This window comes from Anser anser (assembly GCF_964211835.1).
Source record: "Anser anser genome assembly, chromosome: 2".
Taxonomy (NCBI): Eukaryota; Metazoa; Chordata; class Aves; order Anseriformes; family Anatidae; genus Anser; species Anser anser.
In genome coordinates, this window is record NC_139721.1 from 24,906,057 (window position 1) to 24,933,390 (window position 27,334).

At 41.5% G+C, this 27,334-nt stretch overlaps 1 protein-coding gene across 3 annotated transcripts; it reads left to right on the forward strand.

Annotated features, from left to right (window-relative positions):
- The first annotated feature begins 705 nt into the window (after positions 1-705).
- CDH17 (cadherin 17) lies at positions 706-27,023 on the forward strand. 3 transcript variants are annotated; one of them, XM_083824776.1, is made up of 18 exons: positions 706-1,411; positions 4,140-4,209; positions 6,734-6,832; positions 7,398-7,532; positions 8,804-8,942; positions 10,156-10,314; positions 10,891-11,090; positions 12,330-12,461; positions 13,245-13,395; positions 14,122-14,337; positions 15,748-15,824; positions 17,067-17,258; positions 18,421-18,665; positions 20,545-20,675; positions 21,879-22,115; positions 22,883-22,999; positions 23,120-23,236; positions 26,174-27,023. In XM_083824776.1, exons 2-18 carry the CDS (start codon positions 4,165-4,167, stop codon positions 26,284-26,286), a joined length of 2,505 nt encoding a protein of 834 aa, XP_083680902.1. In that variant the 5' UTR covers positions 706-1,411; positions 4,140-4,164; the 3' UTR covers positions 26,287-27,023. The 3 variants fall into 3 exon arrangements, with proteins under 3 accessions (XP_083680902.1, XP_083680903.1, XP_083680901.1); XM_083824777.1 differs by lacking the exon at positions 706-1,411 and adding an exon at positions 2,574-4,005; XM_083824775.1 differs by lacking the exons at positions 706-1,411; positions 4,140-4,209 and having other exon boundaries at positions 5,590-6,832.
- The last annotated feature ends 311 nt before the right edge of the window (positions 27,024-27,334 follow it).

Here is a 27,334-nt window from a genome sequence, read left to right on the forward strand (position 1 = left end):
ATTAACAATGACTTCTACTGCTTTAATGGAAACTGTTGTTTTTGAGCTGTGCTCCAAAGATAACTCACTGCTTTCAGGCAGCTTTTGAGAATGTCTGAATCACTCTGAGTACGTGAGCAAATGGAGAACAGTTGTGTTTGAAAGCATGCTGAAAGCACTGTCTAGATGTTTTGTTTTTTTTTTTTTTTCCTACAGAAACAAATACTGTTTTCAACAGAAAAGTGTGATCTGTAGTAGAAACAGAAAGCTCACCCTTCCCAGAATTTACACCTTCCAGCTGTAATTGACTCTAACCGCTTCTTTCTTTGGATGCATAATCCAGAAAACGCTTAATGCACTGCACAGATAATTAAACAATGTTCAAGAGTAATTTAACATACTTAGGAAATTGAAGGCAGAAGTTAGAACCTGGATAAAAATTAACATTTGATGAGAGAATAGGTCTGTTCAAAGCATTTGAAATAAGCATGATATTACAAAGTGAGTTAGTAGAAAGCAAAGCATCATAAGGATTACTATTTTTAAAAAACTTCTATTTATTTCCAAATATGATTTAAGTGTAATGTATTTTATTTATTTTATTTTAATTTAATTTAATTTAATTTAATTTAATTTTTACCATAGCCCTTTACAATCCAATTGATTTCAGTTCCCCTTACTATAGGTACTGTAATGCACAGAGTAGCAGGCATTGGTTACCCTGAAGGGCTGAAAACCTAAACAGACATGAAAGATGACACACGAGGGAAAGGTATTATTACATCCTTAATAGAGGAGCATCTGGAAATGGGAAAACAGAGTGATTTGCCCAAAGTTACCTAAAGTAGATTTGCTGCAGAGCTCAGGCAGAATTTGAGCTCTCTGAGACCACGACTGAAGAATTATTCTTACAAACAGGCCGAGTCCTCCCCACGCACAGGTCTGCTGTGAAAACAAGTCACGTTTATGTCCAAAACCTTGTCTTCCACATGCAAACTATCCCTGTGACTGGCAAGCAGCAGACATCTCCACCTGAGGCCCATGCCGTCTCCTTGCCACCTCCTGTCCAAAAGGACAACTTTCGCCCTGCGGCTCCAACCTGCACCCTGCGTGTTTGTTCCTTGAAACCCCGCTGAAAAACTGGATTCAGAGAGAAAACCCCAAAGGACGTAAAAAATACTGAAGGCTGTAAATTATCTCAGAGCTACACTGCTTCCTTCCGTGGCTGCCATTTCATACCACACCTAGTCATTAAGAATCAATAATTCTCCATGCTGTTAATGTTTGAGCCACTGAACCTCTAGGGCGAGTCTCAGAAACTATAAACTGTGTGGAGAAGCACAGACAGACACTGCCAACCTGCACAAAGGTGAACCCCACAGATGAAAGAAAGAAGTATTTTTTAGACCAAAACAAGCTTTTCGTGTTACAGGTAAGGGATGATCTAGCTGTCATTTCACTGCAAAATTGTAAAAGCTGAAGCAAGGGGTTTGCTGAAGGCTTTGCTGGCAATGTTAGAAACTCAGCTGTCCTTGTAAAATGGATGACTGCTGTGCTAAGGCTTAGTCTGGTTTGTATTTCATTTGGATCAATTTCCTCTGTTTTCGCTTTACTGAATTTTAACATCTGAAATCAATCATTTAAAGAAAATTAACTTTTTTTTTTTACTTTTTTTTTTTACTTTTTTTTTTCTTTTTTTTTTTTTTCCCATGGAACCAAATACTTTTGATTGTTCCTGATCTTCAACCTCTGGGAATATTCTTTGTTCTCTGAAAATTTATTATTGAAAGTCGCTGGGATATGTGTATGCTGGCTATGCTAGAGATTTCTGTTCAGGCAGAGGAATCAGAAGGGATTATTGGGATATAGCAGTGAAATGAAACAGAGAGATGAAGGGGAAAATATGGGTCCCGTCCTCAGCCAGATCTCAGGCTGCTTTTAGTTAAGTGAAGCCTATTCTAATCCTGAAACTCTCTATTGTTGAAAACTTTTGTATGAGTTTATATATACTGAAACTCTATTCTGAGTGACGGAGGAGTATGCAGTTCAGGGCTCTGGTCCTTGGCAGTGCCATGACTCGGTGGAAGCTTCCAGCCGTACAGCAGTGGGCACTGAAAACACCCCAGACATTTGGGGTTCAGCTCAAGGGCTGATCAAGCCACTCATCATGGCCATACAATAGGCACTGTAAAGGGCACAATATTAGGGCATGATATTTATATTCAAAGTGGAACTGTAAAGGCACTTCACCCACAACCCAAGAAATGGCTGTATTTCCACTGCTGCGCTTTGTAGTCAGTTTTGGGCGGAGACTCCTGGCCAAGACACAGCACAGATGGACAGCCACATGAAGGAGTGCATTTTCCAACATTTTCTGTCCCCTGCACTAGGGCCGGACATGTCCCATCTATAAATTTTCTCCTAACCACAGTAGGTCTTACTGCTCCTGTTTTCCCGAAATCTGGACTATGGTATCCCCAGACCTCCCCATACCCTTTTTGCTAGCCTCTTGCCCTTCTTCCCCCACTACTCTCAATTCCCATGTGTCCCACCACTGCTAGCTGGCCAAGGGGCACATATGGATATGTATCTCCCAGAGGGTCAGATGAAACTACTCAGCTAATCTCTGGGTGCATACTGCAGCCTTACGCAAAGAAGGCATGGCTTTGGGTCTTCTGTCCCACCTGCCACCCCAGATCAACAAAGAATTAGTTTTTCAAGGTTTCTGCCCGCTATCAAAGGTAGTTGAAACTGGCCAATGTATTCAGAAGGTGCCAGGAGGAGAGGGGAGGTTGTGAGACAGACAGGAAAAGAACAAACCTCCATACGCTATCTAACTTCAATATCAGCAACAGTTCAAAGTGTCATCTCAGGTGGTTCAAAATGTCTTCTCTACCTCTCAGTCCTGTTTCTGCCAGATCCCAGTTCCTCTGGCTGCAGGCAGGGTGGTGAGGGACCTGACCAACAGCAGCAGTGCCAGGCAAATGCAAGGATTTCCCCTTCAGCCCTACTGTCCAGACAAATATAACAATCTTCCTCATCCCCGCTGGTTTCAAAGGAGTGCCATTTTATTTTCCTCCGGTACCCACTCAGGTAGCTGCTGCCCATGTAATTTCAAAGGGCTTGATTGCCCTTGATGAAGACCTGCTCGGAATGGGATTTGCAAGAGAAGGTCCCGTGTCACATACTAAAACGAGTGCTAGAGAAAACAGCAATATGGGCAACATTTTTTTATATTTGCAGGTCCTATTTTTGGTCAGCCATTGAGGAAAGAAAAGTTAAAAAGAAAAGATATGCTGGAAAGCCCAAGCAGGTGGGCATCTAGAGAGAGCTGTGCCTCCACACTGTTCACACTGTTGTTTTTTTTCTCTGTGAGTGCCTCCATGGGCTCCAGGGGCTTTGGTGGCTGAAGGATACCTGTAGGTGTGAGCCAGCTAGCACGGAGCACCATGGAAGACATCAGCACTGTACACCAACCTCACCTCTCTCCAGAACCTGCCTCAACCTTTTTGTTAAAATATAGAAGTAACGAGAAAGCAAGACTTAATTTCTGAGGAACCCATTTTGTTTGCAGGAGGATGCAATATCAGTCACTGCACTGTGTGCTTAGCCTTTTTTTTTTTTTTCTGAAAATCAGGTTCCCTTGAGGTAGGCAGTGCCCCTTGGACTTGGAAATTTCATTTCCAGTAGCTGGATTGTTGTAAGGGGTGCAGAGGCCTACTCCCTCTGCCTCTGCAAGCCTCACAGAAGGGATATTTTTCATAATCAGAAGATGGGGGCTTCAGGATGGCTTCCACAAGACCTTCAGCTTCCTGTGGTTATAATGTTCCCTGTGAAAGTGTCGTTGCTTTCAGTAAAGCAGAAATGAAAGCAGGGCTTGTGTGACACTGGTCAGCTAAGCAGCGAGGCCGCATGACTTGAAGTTTCGTGCCGGCTTTAACTTCTTTTTGACAGCAGCTGAGGCTCTCACGGGACCTCTGGCAGCCTAGGGGACAGGCCTGATGGGCACAGCCACCCAGGACGCCAGTTCTGTGCCCACTCCTGCTGCCCTAGCAAAGGGCAGCCGGTTCTCCAATTTTGGGAAAATTTAGCTGTAACCTCTGCGCATGGAGTTGGCCAACTCTATAAGGGTTAACTTGACTTTCACATCTTCTTTGCAGGTGCTAAAGCAAAGCATATTCCAGTATGTTCAAGCTGCGTGGACTTCAGTTTCTGCTTGTCATTCAGTGGGTAAGTTGCAGTTTTTCCTTCATTTATCTAGGAGCAAACAGCAAAGGTTGCCCAGGAGCCTCTGAGCTCCAACCTTGAAGGTGCCTGGCAAAGCGGCTGTAACCCTGGGTGCAGGAGGACATCCCAGCCATGTGCATGGTCCCACGGCCAAAAGTTAGGCAGCCATGTCAATCATTAGAAAAAAAAATAAGAAGAAACCAATTTATCTATTTTGACTCCTGTAGTCCCTCCTTAGACACTACTTTTTTTCAATAGATATGTTTCACGCCAGTTAAAATTTTAAAATAATGCAACAAATCACCAAAAAATGAGGACATCTGCATCATCCTAGTGCATTGTTCTGCTTTATGATCCATACATGTGCTGCCATATTAAATACATTCTAGAACATATAATGGCATATGGCTTAAACCATGCATATTAATTATTTAACCTCATTATTCCATGTATGTGAATCCCTTCTCAGAGGATTTTCTCAAACTGGAATGTATTAATTATGCTATTTATGGACCTCGTCTATTAAATTCAGTAGATTTACAGATGTTTCTAAAGGCTTCAGTGACAGCTCCTGCTTTATAATTGAAATCAACAGCAAAGATAAAAAATGAGTCAAATTCAATTCTATGGAAAGAATGCCTTAAAATACAGAGGAGCTGGGACTGGGGCTGATGGGCAGCAGCGAGCACCTCCGTGCCTGGCAGTGCCAGTCCCCATGAAGCCACACCACAGCCATTACAGCTGTCTTCAACTGAGCTGTCAGCCAGATACAGGCCAAGGAGTAAACCTTAATTCCCCTTCAGGCCCCTGAGGAGTGATTCATGCTGTAGACATACGTTTGGAAATATTTATGGTCCACATAAAGTAATTTTAATTGACAGGAAGAGATATCTTTTACTTGCTTCACAGCCTGCACTTTGAACCTGGTTTTACGGTGTCAGCCTTTGTTCCTCCATGGCGGGGCAACTCCCCCTGTCAAACATGACCAAGAAAAACCTCTCCACAAAATGGCCCTGGGAAAAAACTCCAGGAGATTTGTCCTCCTCCAGGAGCCAGGCTGTGCCCACCAGTGCCACGTGGGTCAGATCCAGGGTCCTGCTAACCTTGTATCTTGACCCTGGCAGAGATGAGCTGTCAACATTTAGCGAAAAAGCAAAGGGTAGCCATAAAGTACACTTTTCTGGTACGCATAGCTATTACAGGGCTTTTGGGGGTATGCTTCTACTGTCATTAGCATTCACTAGCATCCTTCCCCCTCCCCTTGCAGCTCTTTCCCCAGTTCTCACAATGTTCTAGTTTTCCCGTTTGCAGAAAGAATCACAAACCCTTGCAGGCGAAGAGGGCAAAATCTCTGGCTATTAATAAGCAAAATCTGGCATTATTCAAACGCAGCTTGTGACACACACACACACACAGAGCAGTGCTTTAGGGTAAATTGTGCTGAACTTAGCTATGTTTTTGTCATAGCTGGAATTAAGTTTTCCCTTGGTGATATGTAAGCTGTGCTTTTCTGCGAGAGGCCAAATAACTGTCTCAGCAGCAGCAGGACCAAATCCAGGGGAAAAGTCATGCAGCAGAGAACAGGCACTTCCAGAGCCTGACTCCATAGAGTAGTGGACAGTGTGACAATGGCTCTCGGGATCCATACAGCAGAATAAACTCATTTTTCCTCTGGAAGAAAGGGAGGAAAACCCTGTAAGACTCTCAGCAGAGGGTTTTATCTCTGCTGCCTAATGACGGAGCCCTAATTCTGGCAGGTGGCTCTTCAGCATTTCCAAGACATCAGGGACCAGGAGAGAACAGTAGATGTTTGAGGGATTTTGGTTTTGCCGTTTCAGAAGCAGGCAGATTGTTTGAACTGTAGGCTGAATTGTCTTGTATGCAAGAGCTGCTCTAGGAAACTTATTTTTGCCTTTCTTTTTTCATTTGGAAGCAAGAACTGCCCTGAAACACCAGGGCTTTTAAGAGTGTGTCTGGAGGTCTTCGGGCCCTAGGGAGGGGTTGGCTATAAAACACATGAAAAATTTGCCAGAAAAAACAGCCTGTGAAGGCAGTGCCAGCTGGAGATCAGTAGGACAGTAGTAGAAATTACAAGGGGTGCATCTGCAAGTCCTCCCCTTCTCCAGGTGGGGTGCTGGGTGTCCCACTGGTGGCCACAGGATTGCACAGCTCCTGGATGGGATGTGGGAGTGGTCCAGAAACGCTTCTGTGAATTTCCTCTTGCTCTTAGTCTACCTTCAGCTCTTCGGTGTGTCTGTCTGCTCTTGAAAGTAGATCAAAACATAGTGGTTAGAAAAGGGCAGGACACAAATGTGTTTTTTTTAAATTAACCTAAAAATAACACTGCCTTTAAAAATGGATGCATGTTAAAGAACTATGAGATGTTCAGTGCAAGTGCCTCTACCGTTACACCAGAGCAAAATAACTTGCAAGAGGCTCACTGATGGAGAGTTGCTCTGTGTGTGTGATGACAACAGACATTTCTCAGCTGCTCTTCTCCACTGTTCTCTCTCTTCCTCTCTCACAGGCTATGTGCCAGAATCTTGGGGACCTGAATTTAGCTGGGCCTCTGAAAGACATGAATTTCTCTATTCCAGAAGGTGCAGGAGTACGCCCCATTTACCAGGTAATCAGCATCTCTTGGTATCCACTCCATTCAAATTCAAGTCTCTACATGCGAAAAACAGGAGACAAGCCCATCTCTCAAACACAGTTTAGGGGCAAAACAGAGATTAATAGTTTAGGGGTAAAACAGAGATTAATAACAGCATTCCTTGAGAATGGGTTTCCATGCAACTTGTGTCATCATTTTCCTTAGTCTCTGAGGTTTTCTTCCCAAAACCTTAACCACAGAAGGACAGATCCAGCTCCTAGGCAAATGGAGGATGTGTGTCATTTTTTTTCCGTTCCCATGCTCAGACAAAGTCTTGTCCTAAGCAGACGTTTTCTTTGGAAAGAAACCGCAGTTGGGATTTCCTGCAGCATTCAGGAAATAATGTGAAAAGTTCTCTGTTGCAGATCAGAAGACAGCAGAATTGTTTCAGCAGGCTCTTGCAATATCATTCCTCCAGCCAAATGCACTGTTGGCAACAGGCTTTAAAAGACACAAAAGCAAAAAAATTCTTTAGATTATGGTGATAATGCTGAAAAAAAAAATAATGATTTTTCCCTCTGATTTTTCCCTATACTAGTTCATATCTGAGTCACCTGTGATTTTCAGAGCAACTGGTGAAAAAGATGGAATAATTGACATTGTGCCAAAGACAGGAATGCTGTATCTCAATGGATCTCTGGACTGGGAGACTAAAGCTGTGCACAGGCTGCAGGTAAAAACTCAACGGTGAATAGAAAGGAAAGGTTTTTCATATTCATCTTGCTAGTTATTCCTGAAGACTGGTAGGGTGAATTCCATGGCTAGAATGTGAAAATAAACTATTGTCATCTATTTAGAAAGGTTATAATCTATTTAGTGACAAATGATGTAACTAGATGACATTTAGACACAGAAGTACAGACCTAGCCTCTGTTAGATAGCAGCAGAAAGCTGTTTGGAGATATCAGGGACTATGTGCTTGTCCTGTTACTATATTCTTTCAATGAAGATCTTAGCATGAGCACTGCTGGGAGTGGGACAGCAGGTACGCAGTATTTTTGCCTCAGTACAGCCTTGTGCTCTTCTTCTATGTCAAGAACGGCATTGCCTTTTTTTCTGAGGCACCACCAACTGAGAAGGAAATGATCATGAGAGGATCAGTGTCTGAACAGACAAAGGACACGATAATGTTTTAGTTAGCCTTAGTTATCTTTCTAAAGAACAAGATGTCTAGCGCTTCAGGTTTAGTAGTTTCACGTTCTCAGCTCTAAAACACACTTGGATTGGTGAAGTATTAGAGAGGACAATTTCCTAGCCCCAGAAGTTAACTCTAAACTTGTGAGTCCTTTACAGACAAGAAGAAACAATGACAGAACTGAAAAATGATCCTTGGTTAGGCATAAATAATCATGATTTGATCTATTGTGTGCAAACTAAAGAAAGTCCAACAGACATAGTATATACTTGATGCTTTAAAGTCAATCAACTGAAAAATGAGAAGTCTCATTATTCGGAACAAAAATGTCATCAGAACTAAGGATTAAGTTTTATTAACAAACCTTTGGATCAGCCTGCTCTTCTGGTTGATGTTAACAACAGTACGCTTGAGTCCTCTATATCATGTCGGGTTTTCTCCTTTTTCTTTAGAAAGTATCTATTTCTATTTAAAGGAGATCTTGAGGCCTAAGCTGTGCAAGAGTACAGGTAGTCTGCTGAGGCTGGAAGTTAGAAATTGCCCTCTGAAAAATGTCAGTAAATGCAGGAATAGGTTATTCTGCTTTGTTGACGTTACATACTATGGTGAATCATCATCAGTGAGCTACTGTGGTAAATTTGTTCTTGTAGATGGAGCCACCCAGTGATGGCTCTCACCAGATTTGTATGACAGTAGAAATTACTTTGTACTTGACAATTATTTGATTGTCATTTTCATTTAGGTCTTTACATCTCAAATTTATCTATGAGAAAATAATTATTTGTTGTTCCTTCTTTTTTCAAATCAAGGTGGAATGTCTGGATGAAAATGGAGACGTAGTGAAAGGTCCGTATACTGTGACAATATATGTTGAGGATATCAATGACAACCCACCAAAATTTGACCAGCCAACTTACACTGGAGTGGTGAGGCAAAACTCCCGTGCAGGTAATCATTGCAATAATTAAATTCTTTAGTTAACAGGAAGTTAGATAGATTAGTTAAACAGTAAGATAAATTGGATGCTATACTTCAACAAGCTGAAAAAAAAGAACAGTTTTCCCTCCCACAGGATTGTTCTAAATAAAGGTACAAACATGTACAACAGAAATGAAAGTGCAAACAGGTGACCACTGTGTGGTGTAAAGGGATGACTATATTTAGAAATATTTCATAGTACTTCTTGCTTAGGAAGTACTGCTTAATAGAGAAATATAGCTGCCCTCTCCATTGCACAGAAAACAACAAACAAACAAACAAAAAAAAAAAACATGCTTGAAGAAGTTTAAAATTTAAAGGTTGCCAAAGATAATACAGACAGACAATATCAAGAACATGTAAGTCCTTGCACATCAGTGAAATAAAAAGCCAGTGCATAAGTGGGCTATGTGTTTATGACCGATGGTTCTCAGAACCTGGGGTGAACATTAGTATTTACCAGAGAGGCCTGGGTTATGGATCGCAGTAATCCATTCCAGACATAAGGAAGTATCAAAAAGCAGTTTGAGACCTACATCTTGGAAGTGAAATGAAGAACTCAGCCAGATGTTATCACTGTGACCATGGAATCAAGAAGAAACTTTCACTAAAAAATGTGCATATAAGGCTCCTTGAGGCCAGAAAATCATTCTGCAATATTTTGCCATGTACTTCAAATGCATCCAAGTTGAAAAGATTTTGAATGTTGCATGGGTGCTGAAAAGACAAAAATGTGGTTATTTTACCGTGCATCTCTATTTTTTTTTTTCATTGTGTGACTGTTCCTTTATTTACAAGTGTGCCACAACTGTGCATTTTTCTCAAGGTGCTCTGTGTTGAACTGCCTTGTATAAGGACTGTGAAGTGTCTTTAAAGTAGTAAGAAACACCAGGTGTGGGCAGTCTGGCTAGTAGGTAGCTGCTCTCTGAGTTAGCTCTGCCACTCCTGCATCTACTGTTTTTCACCCCTATTGTGATCCTATTAAACAGAGAAAATGGACCCGTGGGATGGCACACAGGCTATGTAACCCCTTTGCACAAGTATGTCTTACCACAAGAGCTGTGTTATGAAACAACAGCAGCTCACTGTAAGATGACTTCCCTGCTTGTGAGCTCTGCTCAAATGGGCTATGTGTTGAGGTTTCAGTCATTTCTTACAACTGTTTCTTCTCTAATCCAAACAGGCAAACCCTTCATGTATGTCCACGCCACTGACCTAGATGATCCTACAACCCCCCACGCACAGCTGACATACAGCATTCTCCACCATTTTCCCAACCCTTATCCAGAAATGCTTTTCCAGATTGATAGTGTAACTGGAGCAATCTCACCAAGTAGGACAGGTAAGTCAAATTACTCATCTGTCAAAAAACAAACATGAGTTTGGGGGTATACATAAGAAAGAAACAACAACTCTGATGTTAAATCCTAAATAAACTCAGTCAGTGGGACATACTCCACAGAGACCCTGGTTTTGGTGAAGTTTCTTTATGTTTCCCATCAAATTCAAGAGGAGTTAGAAGAAATGGAGACCAGGATCTGAAAATATGTTGAGAAGACAGATAGATCCTCTGACGCTCTGGACTACACTGAGTTAGATCCTGGGGTTAGTTCTCTTCCTTGAAATCTAGAAAACCAGAAGCATTAATGTGAAAAACATAGAGAAAGGTCAGCCAGCTGCATAATCCCACATAAACTGCAATAATTTTAAAAATATATATATATAGCTTCTGCTAGGCCTACTATGTTGTGCTGCATTGTTCAGAGAAACCAGATTGTTGAGATTTGGCACAGAGGTCTATCTAAGGAGTGATCCCGGAGCAGATGTAGAAGCAAGATACATGTAGGAGGCAATGGGCAGGTGAAACATCTCCCCAGGCTCTGCTTCATTTTCTCACAGCTCTTTGCTCTGTCTCTAGGCTCCTATTACTTAGACCCCCAAAAGCAGGACACCTTCACACTTGTTGTCACCGTGAAGGATATGGCAGGGATGACAACAAACGCTTTCACCAGCAGCGCCGATGTGATCATCAATGTGAAGGAGAGCCTGTGGAAGGCTCCCGCCACTGTCTACATTCAGGAAAACTCGACCAAAACCCACCCTGTGAACATCAGCCAGGTAGGGCCCTTGGCCACAGTCCCTGCAATGCTCCTCAGTGCCGCAGTTATTTTCTCTTTTCTCACGGCATTCAGCAATGGATTCTCCAGAAGGACTTTGGCACCTCCCAGTTATTTTCCGTATGGTATCCTTGGGAAATGATTTTTAGGACAGGCCTCATTAACATATTGTTAGGATGAAATAAACAGTTTGACGGGAATAGATTGAGCCAATATAAGCATAGAGTGACTAGACTTTGCCTTTCAGTTTGGAGAGGCTGGTGGCATCACCTGTGTACAATAATATTCCATGGACAGAGGAAATTTTGGAAAAGGTCATTTAGGTTAGCTTCTTCTGTCTACAGAAGAGCTTGTCAGGTGTCCAGCTCCACTGCAACCCTGTTGTGAGTAGCTCCCCTTACTCAGAAACATCTTCTGTGGCCAGTTTTGTGTGGCACAGTGAACCTGTCATGTCAAAAGTACCTAGGAAAGATTTGAATAGCCTCCTGCAGCTTCCTGCTTTCCCATGGTATTTCTCTTCCTCTGTTATTTCATTGGGCAAACACGAAACGTTTTGCCTGTAACTGCAGAGTGGGAGTGATGTATGTACCAGTAAATATTAACCAACAGGCCAACAGCCTTTCAGAAATGTTTGACTTTGAAAACCACCTTGGCACTGGCACCCCCAGTGCTGTGATCCCCTGAGCATGGCGGGGTTCCTTCATTAATTCGGCAGCCTGTACTACACTTAATTTTATGTCTCAAGTATCCCACTGAAGATTCCCTGTCACAGACTTTGGGGCATATAAAGAGCTTCCACACATATATGTGCACATAGGTTCTGGATTTTTGTTTTGCTGTTCCACATCACAGAATTAGATAAAGAAAAAAAGAAAAGAGGGATAGGCAGTGTAAGGAGATGGAATAAGTTAGTGTCAGGACATTCAAATAGTAATTCCTTCTCCTTTACCACCATTTACCTTCACAAAACCCTTCCACAAAAAGATAGGCATAATAGCCCATCCTTGACAGCTGGAGAAACTGAGATAAAACGGCTTCACCACAACGGTTCAGAGAGCAGGGATGGATTATTGGTCTGGTTTTCTGAGGTTTATCCCAAGAGTCTGCCAAACTGTTAATTTTCTGGTTTATGAAGCTAACAGGAATGCAGTCTTTTCTGTTTGTGGCCCAGAAATGATCCCTGTTAAATCTCAGTCCACACTTGTGACTTCCTATCCTGACTTATTTTTGTGTTTTTTAGGTGCACTCAAATGAGGCAGATGTAATTTATGAGCTTCTTGAAAAAGAAAAGCTGGCCAGATTCCCATTTTCCATTGATCAGAATGGGGTTATTTATGTGACTGAGCCATTGGACAGGGAAGAAAAGGATGCTGTAAGTAAACATGTACACCCTAACCGATGGGAGGGAGCAGCCAGCTGATTACTGCTGTGGGAGTAAACACAAGAAAGCTATAGAGGATAGAGGGGGGGAAAAAAGAAAAGTTTTGTTTCTTAATAGATATGAAAGTACATTCATAAATGTAAACAGTTTTCAGTTTGCTACCCTAAAATATTTCTCCACGGGTCTGGTGTAGCAATCACCACCCATAATGTTATGCATAACGTGCAACACAGAACACACCGTGCCGGGGTTGTAGGTGCATAAGCAGAGGGCAGGAACTTTGCACATTTTAAACCTAGTTCAGATCCCAGGGACTGCGGCAGAGGAGGAGTTCAAGTTGCAGCTGGAATTTTAAAGTTACATTGAAGCCCTCCATGCTGGGGGCTTCTATGCAGAAAACCCTCTGTCGTTTTTTTCTTGGAGGAAATTTGGGGACAGGAAGGCCAAGAATCAGCTATGCTGGAGGAATCGCATCTTTGTATGTGACAGATTCGTTTGCAAAGTGACAAAAATGAAATGTTCCTGCTTTTCGTGATGTTTTGAGAGAGTAAGTTCACAGGACAGAGGTTTGTTCAGGACTTTTCAGTTCTTTTGAGAACTCAGACCTCAGGCACAAAGGCATCATGGAAAATCTCTGACATAAACAGAGGGAAAATACTGAGCAGACGAATGAGAATATTTCATTTGCATGGAAGGCTCCCATGGTTATCCATTTAAATGCAAAAATGTCACTGTGGACATTCAACACACCTAATCTTGCTACCCTCTTTGCAGTATTCATTCTTTGCGGTCACAAAAGATACAGTGGGAGAACTGGTGGACAAGCCTCTGCAAATTCACGTTATTGTGACAGACATTAATGACAATCCCCCTGTGTGCGAGAATGCCCTTACTATAATTGAAGTTCAAGAAAATGAAGGTGGAGGTAAGAAAACAGCTTCTACTCATTTATACACATCATTCTAGTCCTCTTACTGTTTCCAGCTGGGTGCAAACAGCTAGAATTTCTTAACCCAAAGGGTAAAATACAGCTATCCTGGAGGAACATTCTTCTGTGCCAACAGCCCTGTTGTTTTTGTTCTGAGAATTCATGTGGAAATGATATCAGTAAACTGAGGAGGACAGACCCCAAACCAGTATTTAATAAAATGGTGTTCAATTTAAAACATAGATTTGCATTTTCCCGTAATTGGACTAATGCTTAGAATGTAAAAAAAACAAACAAACAAAAAAAAACTTTTATTATCATTTCAGTTGCTATCATTTCAAGAAATACCATTCTAAAAGTGGCTTGAGCCCTTTTCTACCCATGCCCGTGCTTCTCCAGTGTAACGCCTTTGACTTCAGTCGGCCATTACTGAAACCTATCCCTATGTCTTCACATCAGTTATTTGGTTTCAAAGATGAAAGTGCCTTCTTCAAAAGCACAGTCCTCTTGCACTGCCCCAAGTCCAAACCATCTGTTTGGGATGTTAAAGGAAAAAACTCTAAGAAGTCAAATGATTGTGTCCATCACAGTGCTTTCCACACAGCTGTGTTCTAATCACCACCCTACTTGCATCGGTGTCACTGTCATCACTGTGCACCTCTGTGGAGAAATAAATGGGTACCCTGCATTATCCGGCTGACTCTGATTTCTCCTCTGCCACAGGCAGTACTATTGGCACCCTGCATGCTACAGACATGGATGAGAAGGACACCCTTAATTCTCGCCTGAAGTTCAATATTGAGAGTCAGGTTCCTGCTGTTCCTGCAAGTAATATGTTCTTTGTTCAGCAAGACACTGGGATTTTGCAGTTAAGGGGTCATTCGTTAAACAAGCGAATTGCAGCCAACTATTCCTTGAAGGTGATGGTGACAGATGCAGGTACGTAATGCCTGAAGTTATATGTTGAAGTAGTTTTGTTCATGCTGACATCTCTGATGCTCAGTGTCCAAGGGACAAGAGGAGTCCTAGGGAATTCTAGTATCTGGAGATATTCAAGGCCCGTCTGGACGCTTACCTGGGCAACCTGCTCTAGGGAATGTGCTTTGTCAGGGGGGTTGGACCTGATGATCTCCTGAGGTCCCTTCCAACCCCTACAATTCTGTGATTCTGTGAATTCACTGGAAGCAGCACAGGGATCTGGCTTGTTCTAGAATTGCCCTTCCTTGTTCTCAAGGTGCAGAGACATTAATTGTGATTCATAATGCAAGTATGGAAGGAAACCAGCTCTAGGGCAGTGCATGGTTCAACTGGGCTTGTTCGTTAACAAGCAGATCTCTCTGGTAAGATATTTCCTTTCACAGGGGAAAAAATAAAGAGATCATATGATTGATTGTTTAGATATTGCATTTTCCCCCCTAAAATCTCTCAAAGAGACTCACTGAAATAGCTGAAGTTATTAAACGCAGCTGCCTAGAGAGTCTAGATGATGCATTTAAAAAGATTAAGAGCTGAACTTTATCTTCAAAAAACAGTCTTGTCCATTAGGCAAGTTCCCAGGAGTCCTTTGTCGTTCACTGAATGGAAAGGAAATCAAACTCCTTATTAAAGCTTAGAGCTTTGTGCTGGAGTCCTCAGTCAGGCAAAATTTGTGCTTGGAGGAACTTGCTAGTACATAAAGCAGTGTGATGTATCCCTTAATGAAACAGCATCACTTAGATATGAAAACCTCGCTGGGGGAGAAGCCAGTGAATTGTTTGGGATGCTTGTTTGAATTCCATCCAAATGTTTTTAACTTTCAGCTTATGGAGCACACATGGAAAACACTAAAACTAAAACACTAAAATCCATCTACATTGCAATATCACACAGACAGAGAGAGTATGGTTTCAAAATCACAATTCCCTTGCTATGGTGCCCCTGCTCAGGGAGTGAATAGATTTATGCAGATCTGAGGTTTAAGTTTGGCTACAATGAAAATGAAGGTGCTGTCTGATGGCCCACTGAGAGGACACAGTAGAGTAACATCCAGAGTGTTAGTTTTTATACGTAAAAGTGATGTTGAGAAAGATAACACAGTTCATAGCCAGGATGTGGTTAAAAAAAAGTGAGGGAAATGAAACGAAAGAGGATGGTTCAATGTTCAGAAAACTGGGAAAGTGAATAGTAAGAGAGAGTGAGCTTTTCACTGGTTACAAGATACTGGAAATTGAGTCATTCTTACAGTAGCAGGGCTTTGCTTGATTCAAGCAATTTGACAGGGCTCACTTTTGCACATAGTGAACCCTTCTGAAGCAAAGTTATTTTTGGCAGAAGGGCTGCTGTGACATTGCTTGTTCTTTTACCATGCAGATTTCCAGACAATCTGTGAAGTGCAAGTACATGTCATTGACATCAACGACCAGATTCCCATCTTTGAAAAATCAGATGTGAGTATTTTTAACACTGTCTTTGATGTTCCTAACAAACTTTTGACAAATGTTTGAGCATGCACTCAATGTCTACAGAAGTCAATGGAAAACTAACCATTTACAGAACAGGTAACAGAGCAAACCGCTAGTGAAACTAAGGGCAAGGTATTGCTGGAAAGCCTGCTTATGAGTTCTGTCTAGACAATAAACAGTGGGATTAATTCAAAGTTAATTATGAAATGCAAGATAATTTGCTGTGCAAAAAACGACGTGTATAGAAATAAATTATTCTGTTAAAGCAGTTTATTCCAGAAGTGTACATTCTGGAGGGAAAAGGGGAAAGAAGAGGTTTAAAATTAATTAAAATAGCTAAATGGGCAAAAGCTAACAACTCCCAAGTTCACTTCCAATTATAGTACTAATGCACCCAGAAAACCCCAAAGATGAAATGTACTTTTAGCTGAATGGAAATATAACAGTATTTTCTTTAACCAGAAACAGTTGTCCAGCCATCCATGCCCAAACACAGACCTGCTAGCCCTTGGTTCAAGAGCAGGTGTCAGGCTCTTGCCTCCTGCTCTGGTGTAGGTGCTGAAGCCTGGCAGAGATCTGCAGACCCTCCCTGACTTCTGTCAGCTGGCCCAAATCTCACTGCAGCGGCTGTCATGCCTACATTTAGGTGCTTAAGCTCCCACTGAGCTCAGAAAAGCTGTCCAGCCCGTCAGGCGTAGGTGGCCTCTTGGGGAAGCTGTATTGGTTTTGGGGCTGTTGACTTTCTCATCAGAAGGTCTCAGTTCAGGACCTGGTCTCAAAATGAGATTGCTGGGTTAAGGCATACATCAAATAGCGTAAATTAGGTCTGCTAATATGGCAATATCCCACAGTGCATGGAGCAATTAGATATTTAAGAGTCTCAGTGCCTGGGGTGCTCGGTGGGGACAGAGGTGACCTCTGTGCTGTCCCTGCTGCTGTGAGCATTGCACGTACATGGAGTGGTTCCACCAGAAGAGGTAAAAGCTGCTCCAAATGGTCTGTGACTGCTGCTGTACTAGTAGCTTACCCACTGACAGAGATCCTGTCACCTTCGCTAAATGTACAGCTAAGAAAGGGGATATAGTTTTGCTCTAGTGCCCTTCTTGCAGCTCTAGGTTCCCCCGTGCAGCGAGGTAGCTCGCCTCTACTGCTGAGCTTGTAGCACTCAGCTTTTTATCTGCAGATGGTGCTAGGTGTGTTATGTTTCAATGATCTCTCTCTCCTCAGTATCACAATGTGACTGTTGCAGAAAGTATCCCAGTAGGAACAGTGATATTAGAAATTCAAGCTACTGATATGGATGAGCCTGCCACAGGGAGCTCCTACATCATTTACCAAGTGGAGGAAGGAGATCCAGACAACAAGTTCATCATAGAGACAGACCCTGGAACAAACCGAGGGTTTGTCAAGATTAACAAGGTGAGTAGATGGGTTTATTCTCTTCTCTCTCCCTCTACATGTACATAATTTGCCATATACAGTACTTCATTGGTGCAGTGCTCAGGCACACCTATCCTCCTGCCTTTGTTGTCCCCCACCTGCCTTCTGCTGCTGGCCCCTGCTCTGGGCTCCGGCCGATGAAGGAGCTCTTTATGCACCATGGGGAAAAATGGCATTACTGAGTTTTACTTGAGTGATGTAGATTTTCCTTCCTGCTGGTGATCTGGGCCACTGGTGGTTTTTGCCACCAAGTGCAAGTGAAACTAACTTGTCTCAGTGCCAGCACAGTGAGGAAGTTTGTTCCTGCTGAGGCCAACATTGACTGTGACAAAGCCAAGGTCAATGTGTGCTGAGGTGGGTGACAAATCCCACATGCTGAGCGTTGGAATCAGAAACACAAGGAACGTTTTCCGTTGCATCCATGCGTTTCAGTATAAAAAGGGTCCTCCCTTTGAAATTAGCATTCTTGGAGGCACGTGAACTATGGGTCTGGAAAAATGATCACTCATTTTCCAAGGAGTTACACATAGTTTGCATCAAGTTCACGTGCCACTAGCCAGGCCATGGGTAGTGATCAGTGGATTATCTTTGGGCTCAACCTCAACATCATTTTTTCCTGAAGATGCAATTGTGAGAAACTCCGTGGTGTAACAAGCCTTGCAAGCAATTCTGTCAGCCAGAGATCATCCAAGGCCTTCTAGTACAGAACTATAAATACTATTGCTGTAAACAGGATATAGTTATTAAACTTAGGCAGGTGGCAACATTATTAGGAAATGCAGTTGCTGAGGAAGCCTCCAAATGGGCATATGGTTTCACTTACACTGACTGTTCTCAGTGTCATTTTACTCTTGACAGCTCTCTCCTATTTCCTCTATATCTTCCTTGGGAAGAAGAGGATTTTGCCATTTCTCATGGCCAGAAAGGCAGGGATGCTCTCCTCTGCCATCCAGCAGGGACACTGGGGTCTCTGCCTGTGGGTTGCTGCCCCATCACGGGTCAGGCACGCTCAGGTGGGCTACAGATGGGAAATGAGAACACCCTCACATCTGCCTGGTGCTTGCTGAAGCAGACAGCGGTACCATTGCTTAAAACACTTTTTTTTTTCTTTCTTTTTTTTTTTTTTTTCTGATTTACCCAGGCTCTTGATTTTGAAACAGCTGAAGTGCATAACCTGGTGATCAACGCCACAAACCCCGAGCCTCTGGTGTCAGGAGTGCAGTACAATGCCAGCTCCCGTACCCTCTTCAAAGTTTTTGTAACCAACGAGGATGAGCCACCTGTCTTTCAAAAGCAAGTTTACACAGCAAACGCATCTGAAGACATTCCTGTAAACACTCTGCTAGTAAAAGTGGAGGCCTATGATCCTGAGGGGAATAATGTAAGGTAAAAGAGAGTGACCAAGATTTATTTATTGTATTTAAGATTTAGAATTTTTTCCTAATAGGGGTACAAGGAAAACGTACACAATATTTGGCATAGAGGAAAAGTTTTTTTTAGAAAAGCTTGCCTATACTCAACTTCTGGTAGAAAATCTGGTGTGGTTGGGTGGTGGCTGGTGACTTACCCACAGCCGACTGCTGGGCAGTGCCTTTCTAATCATCTTTCTGTCTGTGTCGTGACAAGCATCACCAGTGGGGCCCTTGAACAAGGAATCTAAAAGTGAGAAAGCCCAATGTATGTCTCCAGGAAAAAGTCAGAGCAGGTTTGAGAATAACAAGGTTTCCAAATACATCTTACCAAATGCCTTTAAGAAATTAAGCATGTACTGAAATGCTCTCAGGAACCAATAGAGCAGTAGCCAACTTTCACATCATTCAGGACACCGCAAAGGGCTTTTATCCACCAAAACACACAACTAATAGCGAAGCTCAAGTTCGTGACAGATAATTCATTCAGTTACTTTTCTGTCAGAGACTAAAGGTCTACCTCCACCATGGATGCAAAGCGCTGTGCAAGCCAACTCATGTGCTTGTGAGCGGGATACAAAACCTCAAACTGGCTCATTAGGTGGACCAACACTTTGTCATAAGGTCACCATGAGCCTCTGCCAGAGCACTGATCCATGCAGGAAGTTGTGCAGCATGGTATAAATGTATCTTTCCCAGTAGTGTCAGACAGAATTGTTTGTGGTTCTTGCTGCATGATTCCCAGCTAGAATGCTGAACAGATCAATCCAAAGCAAACCGTCCTTGAGATTTAACTAAAATTCAACAAAACACCAAGTAGTTAATGGAGTTGCAGAATATGACCATTAGGCCGCCTGTGGATTTTTATTCCCAGAGGTTTCTCATCTACTTCCCCCTAACTTTTGGGAACTTAGCATGTTTGGCCTTCTGTCAAGCTGGTTAAACAGTGAGCCACATAGTCCAGAAGCTCTGGGAGATGATGACAGAGACAGATGACAGAAATTCATGTTTACATAAACCACATCTATGCTAAAAAATAGGTTAAAAGAAGTATAATAAAAATTATAAAAAGTAAAAATTTACAAGCATGTCAGCATGCTGTTTTAATGCAATGGGTACTGAAAGAGCAAAAGAATGAAAAAGGTCACATATAGTCAATAAATGGCTTTGTTTTAACTGGGTCATATGTTCATGGTTAAATTTGTATAAGTAAATACCCACAGACCCTGTGCTTTTTCTGCCTTTTTATTTTTATATTTTTTAAACAATAATATACAGGCAATTATGTGGTGATGTTTAAAACACTCCCAAGTTCCTATGGTAATCACAGTCTGCTCCAGACTGGCAGCAGGTGACCTCTGCAGTCTATCTCAGGGTGCTTGGTCCCTCATTTATGCAAAAAAGGGTGCCTGGCTGCACTGCTCCTCCCACCCCACACACTTTGGCTTGTATCCCCATCAAAACCAAGGCATGGCAGACGTGATGGGGAGGGTGAGACACAGGGTTAGGACAGAGCATCCCTCTGGACCAACAGCTCAGGAATGCCATGGGTTTTGCAGTTACAAGGCAGGTAGAGATGTAGCATATATAAGCTGGAGGAGCCGTGGCATTCCCATAGTTCTGCTCTCACCCTCTAGTGTCTGAACTTAATCCCCACCAGAAATTGATGGGTTTGGCCTCCCTTCTTCTGTCTGTCCCTCCTGGGTGGCTGTACTATTAGGACTCTTCCAAGAACCCTCTCTTCAAGTACAATAGCAATCTAGCTACTTGCATATAATCAATAAAGTATATGCTTTGTCAACATTTTTTCCTGGTTTGGAATAATATATGTGATTTTTTCCTATTTCCTTCCAAAGATACTCTTTAGAAGGTGACGTGAAGAAATGGCTGAAGATTGATTCAACCACTGGGAATATATACACTGCTTCCACTTTGGATCGAGAATACAAAGAAGTGTACAAAGTTGATGTTGTTGCATCAGAGACAAGTAAGTAATGCAATGGCTACACACACACACAGAGGAATCCTCTGCCCTTACTTCTTTTTGAGGAATTATTATACTTCCCATGACTTCAGGAGGACAGGGCAGCAAAACTGAGTGCATGGAAAGTAGAGGAATATGTGATGTATCTTTAGAAGATACATTCCTTAAGAATTTCACTTTCTTAAAAGACATTTTGGTCTTGCAGATAATGAAGATTAAAACAGCTTTCATGCAGTTAGCTATCATATGCCATTATATTTGCTTGAGCAACATGGCATAAGGTGAAGGCCTTAATTTCTTCAGTGTTTTCAGCATCAACAGTTTTTTACCATTTTTTCCTCTACACATATAAAGATTTAATCTTTCTTGTAGGTATGTTTAGGCTTCCTGAAAATATATATGAAGAGTAATTTGTAACCTTTTATTATAAACAAATCTAATACCTTAGTTAGTCTGAAATACATTAAGGCTCCTGGTTCCAGCCATTTGGATATTTCATACAGTCCACCTGGGGAGATTTCATTGTGTATTTTACATAAAATAGGGGCTAAAAGTCTGGACTACATTTGACTGAATGAGGTGTAAATATTGGTTTCCCTTACTAAATACAGATAAACAGTAATGCTGGCCACTGTTTTGAGGGACCTGGGTAAAGATGCAGATACTGTATGTCAGGAAGAAGGCATGTTTCCTCAAACATTGAGCTGGTGTGGGGCTGGTCCTGCAGGAATGGGCAGGAGAAATGACAGGGCTCTGAGAGCTTCTCTTGGGTCTCTTGTCATGGCCCTGGGGCAGAATATTGACTTGAATTTCCTATATACAGAAGAGAGATGGGAAACTTTTGGAGTTTCACTCTTAAAAAAGTGTTCCAAAGAGTGAATGCTCGGACCTTGGATATGACCACTTACCAGATATGATAGTCTAGCTGTCTCCTTTTGCTTGCTACTGTTCTGTAGATAGCTGGGGAAAAATAAACCATACTTTTTAGAAAGTGGAAGTAGCTAACAGGAGTCTCTCAGGACCTCCTGAGACCTTACTTCTGTGTCCTGCAGAAAAAATACCACCTCCCACCCCTGCCCGATGGTGTACCAAGCGATACGATGGTGTATCATATAGGTGATACATATACGATAGCTGCAAATGCCACAATCCAGCCTGTAAGTCCAACCTGTGACTTTTAACTTTGCATTCTGTTAAACTCTACAGATAATGCTGCTCAGAGATCCAAAATACCCTTCGTATTACACTTAAAGGATGTGAATGACAACCCTCCGCAGCTAGTTACGGATTATCCTACTTTCTTTTGCCACCCGCTTCATGGAGGAGAGAAAGCACTAATTCAAGCTACTGATGTTGATGAATATTTATATACCCCCAGAATTACTTTTTCTCTCGGGGATGATATGGATACAAGAAATAATTGGGAAATCTCAAAAGTCAATTGTAAGTTAATAAAGCTATTCTTGTAATGATATGGGATTCTCTACGTAATCTGGGAAACCCATAGAAATGTTGAATTCCTTTCTATTCATACTTTTGCATATCTAATATTTCAGGTAGAAAAAAATGTAAGTTATTAAGAAATTCCATACATTTTAGCATGTATTTATTGGAACACTTAAGTCATTTTTTTTCTTCAAGAGATAACATTTAGTATGCTGCAAGCTAAAATTTTTCTAGTACTTAGGAGAGAAGAAAGATGTAAGAATGAAATGTACTGCATGCTTAAAAGAATACAAGATGCTGGCTTAAAGGGACCTTTGGACTGACCCCAATGGATGTTATACTCTTACATTTCCAAGTTTTAAAGCATCTTAGATGTGGTATAAGCGCACTAGAAAAGTGGTCTCTCCTACTAAACTATCTTGGGAACAGTTTAAGTTGGTTATGGCTTATAAAAGTATGTGATGATTCTCTTGGTTTAGATGTGATCATACCACTGTAGTACTGCCCAAGATTAGATTTGGCCCACTCCAGAAATTAAACAGGAAATTCTTTGAGCATATGACACAGAAGGCTAGACTAAGCATTCAGGCAGTCCGTTTTGACTTGAAGTCTGCAAACCAGTGAGATCTCAGAAGACAAGGAGGGAAACAAGGAACTACCATCGAGAGGAAAGCAGCCTTAAGAAAGAACACTTGCAGCTGTAATGAATGTCGACCTAAATTTTGTGCTTGAGCTGACACAAATATCCCATTTTTTACTTACAGATACATACGCTCACCTCTCTCCAAAACATAGTAACTTTGAAGAGAAGGTGTACATTGTTCCAGTGATAATTAATGACAATGGAAAACCACCTTTGGAAAACAAAGTGAATCTTGAAGGTATGCTATGCACAGCTATTTCAATATGCAAAATATTATTTCAAGACAACTGTAATACATAAAAACAACCAAGCTGCACTACTAAACTTCTTGTTAACTTCATGGCATTTCTTTTTGCAGTAAAAGTCTGCCAGTGTTCAAGTGAAAAGTCATGTTTTATAAAACTAGAGCATGAGAACTCCAAGCCAAGCGTCGGCCAGGCAGTTGGGATTCTTCTTGGTGTCCTGCTAATTATTGGTAGGTGACTTCTTAGCTGGTATGAAGCCAGGTCTCTGAGATGGTGCTGCTGCTTTTCTGACACTGATTCACTCCTTCGGTGAACAGATTTTGTGAATGTTGCAGAATGAGCAAAAAAGCAAAGATCTCATATCTGAGATCACGATTGGTGCAAACTTCAAAGGTTTTGGTCATAGGGATACCTTTCTTTGGACTTTGCTTCTGCATATAACAGCAAGCAGTTATAACAAAAAGACAAAAGAAAATGCTGCACTTGTAGTACACTGTGATTTCACTGCTAAGTACCACCTTTTTCCTGTCAGAGAATGGATTGGAACCCCATCGTGGGCTTTCAGAGTATCATGAAAATAGCAAAGCATCCAAGAATGTCATGCTATTTACTGTCTGTAGATTTCCAATCAATTGCTACCCATAGCTTATAATTATGCTTTCTTTCACCTACTTCAGCTTTGCAGGTTTACACATGCCAGTGGGAGAATTGCTTTGAGCTGTGGGAAACTGGCATTTACGTTAACAAAGTACGATTATATTGTTAAGCAGTACCGAACAGTGTTATGTTCTTATAGGCATGAGCTGATACAACTTTGACAAAAGGTTTAAAACTTTTTTCCAAAACAAGACAAAATCTCTTTTTGGTATTCTTTTTATGAACATATGTGCAAAAGTAGTGAGCACTGTTGATGGGATCCAGTTCCCTAGGAAATGAAAAGCAAAAAGAATTCAGTGCATAATGCCATGTGATTTTTGACTGTGAAGATCACAAGCTCTAGACTGGGGGACTGACAATGAGCCGTGGAGAGGGAAGGGAGTGTGAAAGACCCATGGAGAAAATCAAAGCAAAGAAATTAAACACTTTACAGACCTCATATTCAAAAGAGTAGGGTGAAATTAGAGCATAAAGGGGAACAAACAAAAAAAAACAAAAACCCCAATAACTTATGTAAATAATAATTAATCCAGTTTGAGAAGAAAAGAGAATGAGTCCCTGAGAACAAGTTCCTATTCAACACCTAAAAAGACAAAGACAAACCTCTGTGCTAACTTTTCTTTTGTAATACATAAACCCCTAAAGCCAGGGAAGGTGCTCATGCATATTTGATATGTGTTCATCTTTGGAAGATAAAAGGAGAAAAAAATTGATTCAAAGAACCTAAAACAGAAGAAGCCATTCGCAGACCAAGCAATTGACAGAGAAAACCCTCAATATGCATCTTTATCATTTCTGTTCAAGCTTCTCAAATCACTTGTTTTCTCACAATGCCTTAGTCTGATCCCTTGCTTAGCATGGAGTCATATAATAGTGAAAATTATGTTGGGTAATTGACTAAAGTTATTTTCATTGCAAGAGAGCTGGCCAGCTTTAAAGAGCACATTGAAAATTTTTTCTGCATTGTAACTAAGAAAGAAAAATGCAGTGTATGTAGCTCATAAAGGATTTTTAAAAGAATTCCTGAAATGAGTATACAGGGTTTATTTTTCAACATAAATTTTTCCACTTTAAAAGCAAAATCAGATGATAGTCTCTGGGGTGGACTTAACAGGGATCTGGGATCAGATATGGGCAAAGAGAAAAGAATGAAGGAGGTATCTAAAAACTTTTTGAAACCCGGGGATATTACAAATGTTGAGTTTGACCTTGAAGCTCAGAAGATATGACTGTAAAAACAATCATATCTTGGAGGCCTGTCTGACACAAGAATGAATTCTTGCATGAGCTGAAGGTTGTCTCAGACCTCAGCACCTGTTGTGACATGCACAAGGATCCTCTGTAGTTTTACTTTCTTTAAAAGAAACACAAAGCATAGACATTGGAAACCAAGATACAACAAACCAAAAAATGAACCACAAACCCTCAGCCAATCCAGTCTGATGGGACTTTCATTAAAACAAAATTCCTTGCTCTTGGAAGGCGTTTCTCCCTTTGAGAAGATGGTGGGAGAATGACAGAATTACAGAATTGTTGAGGTTGGAAGGGACCTCAGGAGGTCATCTGGTCCAACCCCCTGCTCAAGCAGAGACACCTACAGCACAGGGTCCTGTGCCCGGGACCACATCCAACTCGGCAGAAACTAGGTGTGTTCTTTGATCGACTGCTCAGATACTACAATATACAAATATGAACAACTACAGAAGAGATATTCAGAGCAATGAAGGGGGGGAAGGGGAGCAGCAGGGCACTTCTCCATAATTCAGTACAGGACAAACGGGATGTTGAAAGTGAAAGATAATCTAAGACTGATAAAGAGGAGATAAATTTACGTTCAGTGCAACGAGTTCATTTTGATTTTAAAAGGATCAAATATATATATGTATTATGTACATAATATGCATATTTTCTGTGCATATATACACACACATATATATGATTAATGAAGACATTCACAGACACCTTAGATTGGATATGACAAGTGATGATAAAGGGTATAAATACTTCTAATTCAGGCCAGAAGCAAATCCCACTCATTCTCAGCCATAGGTGAAGAGATCTCTGAGATCCATCAGTTATTATTAAGAGATATAAAAGCGTTCCTTAAGGAGAGAAATTTCACTGTCAGTAGTCTTAGCTTTGCTGTAACAGAATTGCCATTCCATTGGGGGAAAAAACAAACAAACAAACAAACAGGGACTACGATTCATGACAACAAATCGCTGCTCAAAGGAAGGGAGGCTGAAAGAAACATCTGGTCAGGTACCAGAGGAGAAGTTCTCCTCCAGGGGAAGTCTCCTGAGTGCTGAGGCATCTCATTTTCCTCACCAGTGCCTCAGGTCCCTGAACGTGCTGTTGACCCAACACTACGTGGTCATTGTCCAGAGCCATTTGGTTCCATTCAGGATGTAAAGCAGTGTGTATATTACAGTATGAGTGTCAGACCCTTTGTTGAAATACCTTCTCAGAATGTTCTTTGCTTTACTGATGAGTGCTCTCTTTTTTTCTAGGTGCTGTTATAGGGGGGGTATTTTTTCACATGAAGTACAAACAGAAAAATGAAAAGAAGAGCCAACAGAAAGATGTAAAGGATCAGACTGAATGTGAAGTACTGAATAAATGACTGTATGTTTCATCAAGAGAAAAATGCCCTTTGGGTTGGGAAGAAGTGGCCTTTGTATCTCCCAAAGCCTTGAAGTGTGTTATCATCCACTGAGGATACAAGCATGCAAAAGCAGGCTCCCAGGGTTTGGTCCTCACTTTCATAAGTAATACTATTCAGTCACATAACCAAAACCAAAGATACACTTCAGCAGCAGCCATTACTCATCAGCTTTGACAAGTGCTAACTCATGACACCACCAAATGCTGAGCTCCTGCAAGGATCAAATGCATGGAACCAGTCTTTGTTCGGCAGCTAAAGTAAGCATGGGCTTTCCAGAGGACTACACTTTATCTGACTGCATATCTATGGCTCTTTATATCTCAGTAAGTAACTGAATAGCAGAACAGGGAATAAGGTCCTGTGCTACATTTGAAGATGTCCCATGAAGTGACAAGAGTCTCTGACTGTCAGCAAAGTTGCTCCCAAGCATTGTAGTCTGTAATCTGCCCTGGGTAACGCCTGCTTACGTTATTCTGGTGACTTTTTGCTAGCAATATTCACTAGCAATGTGACATTTCAGCTATGATATCCAGAGTATAACCTGGATAACCTGTGAAGTGCCATGGCTTGTCATTACAGTTTTGAGGTTAAAAAACACATGTTGACTTGTGGAAATTGGGTGATGTGCTGTTTTATCGTACTGCTGCCAATATTTTGCTTGCCCCCTACATACTTGATAAGAATAAAAATCTTCTTTAAAGGTTTTAGAGTCTATTTATTTTTAAGAAGAGAGAGAGAGACAGTGCATGAGAGCAAACCGTGGCTGCTTGATTATCTATTGTATTTAACCTTTACTTTCACATCATACAGATGCAAAATGGCTCTCAGGCCGGAGTGGTATATGGCTGTCTGATTCTAGATGCAATGATTGCTGGAGGCACGTGTATATTGGTTTTAGTAAATGTATTTGGGCCCAGGATGACACTCAGGGAAGGAAAGCCTTCCTCCTGACAGCATGCCTATAGAAGGGCATTTCTGGTGACAATTTGAGGGAGACTTTTCTTTT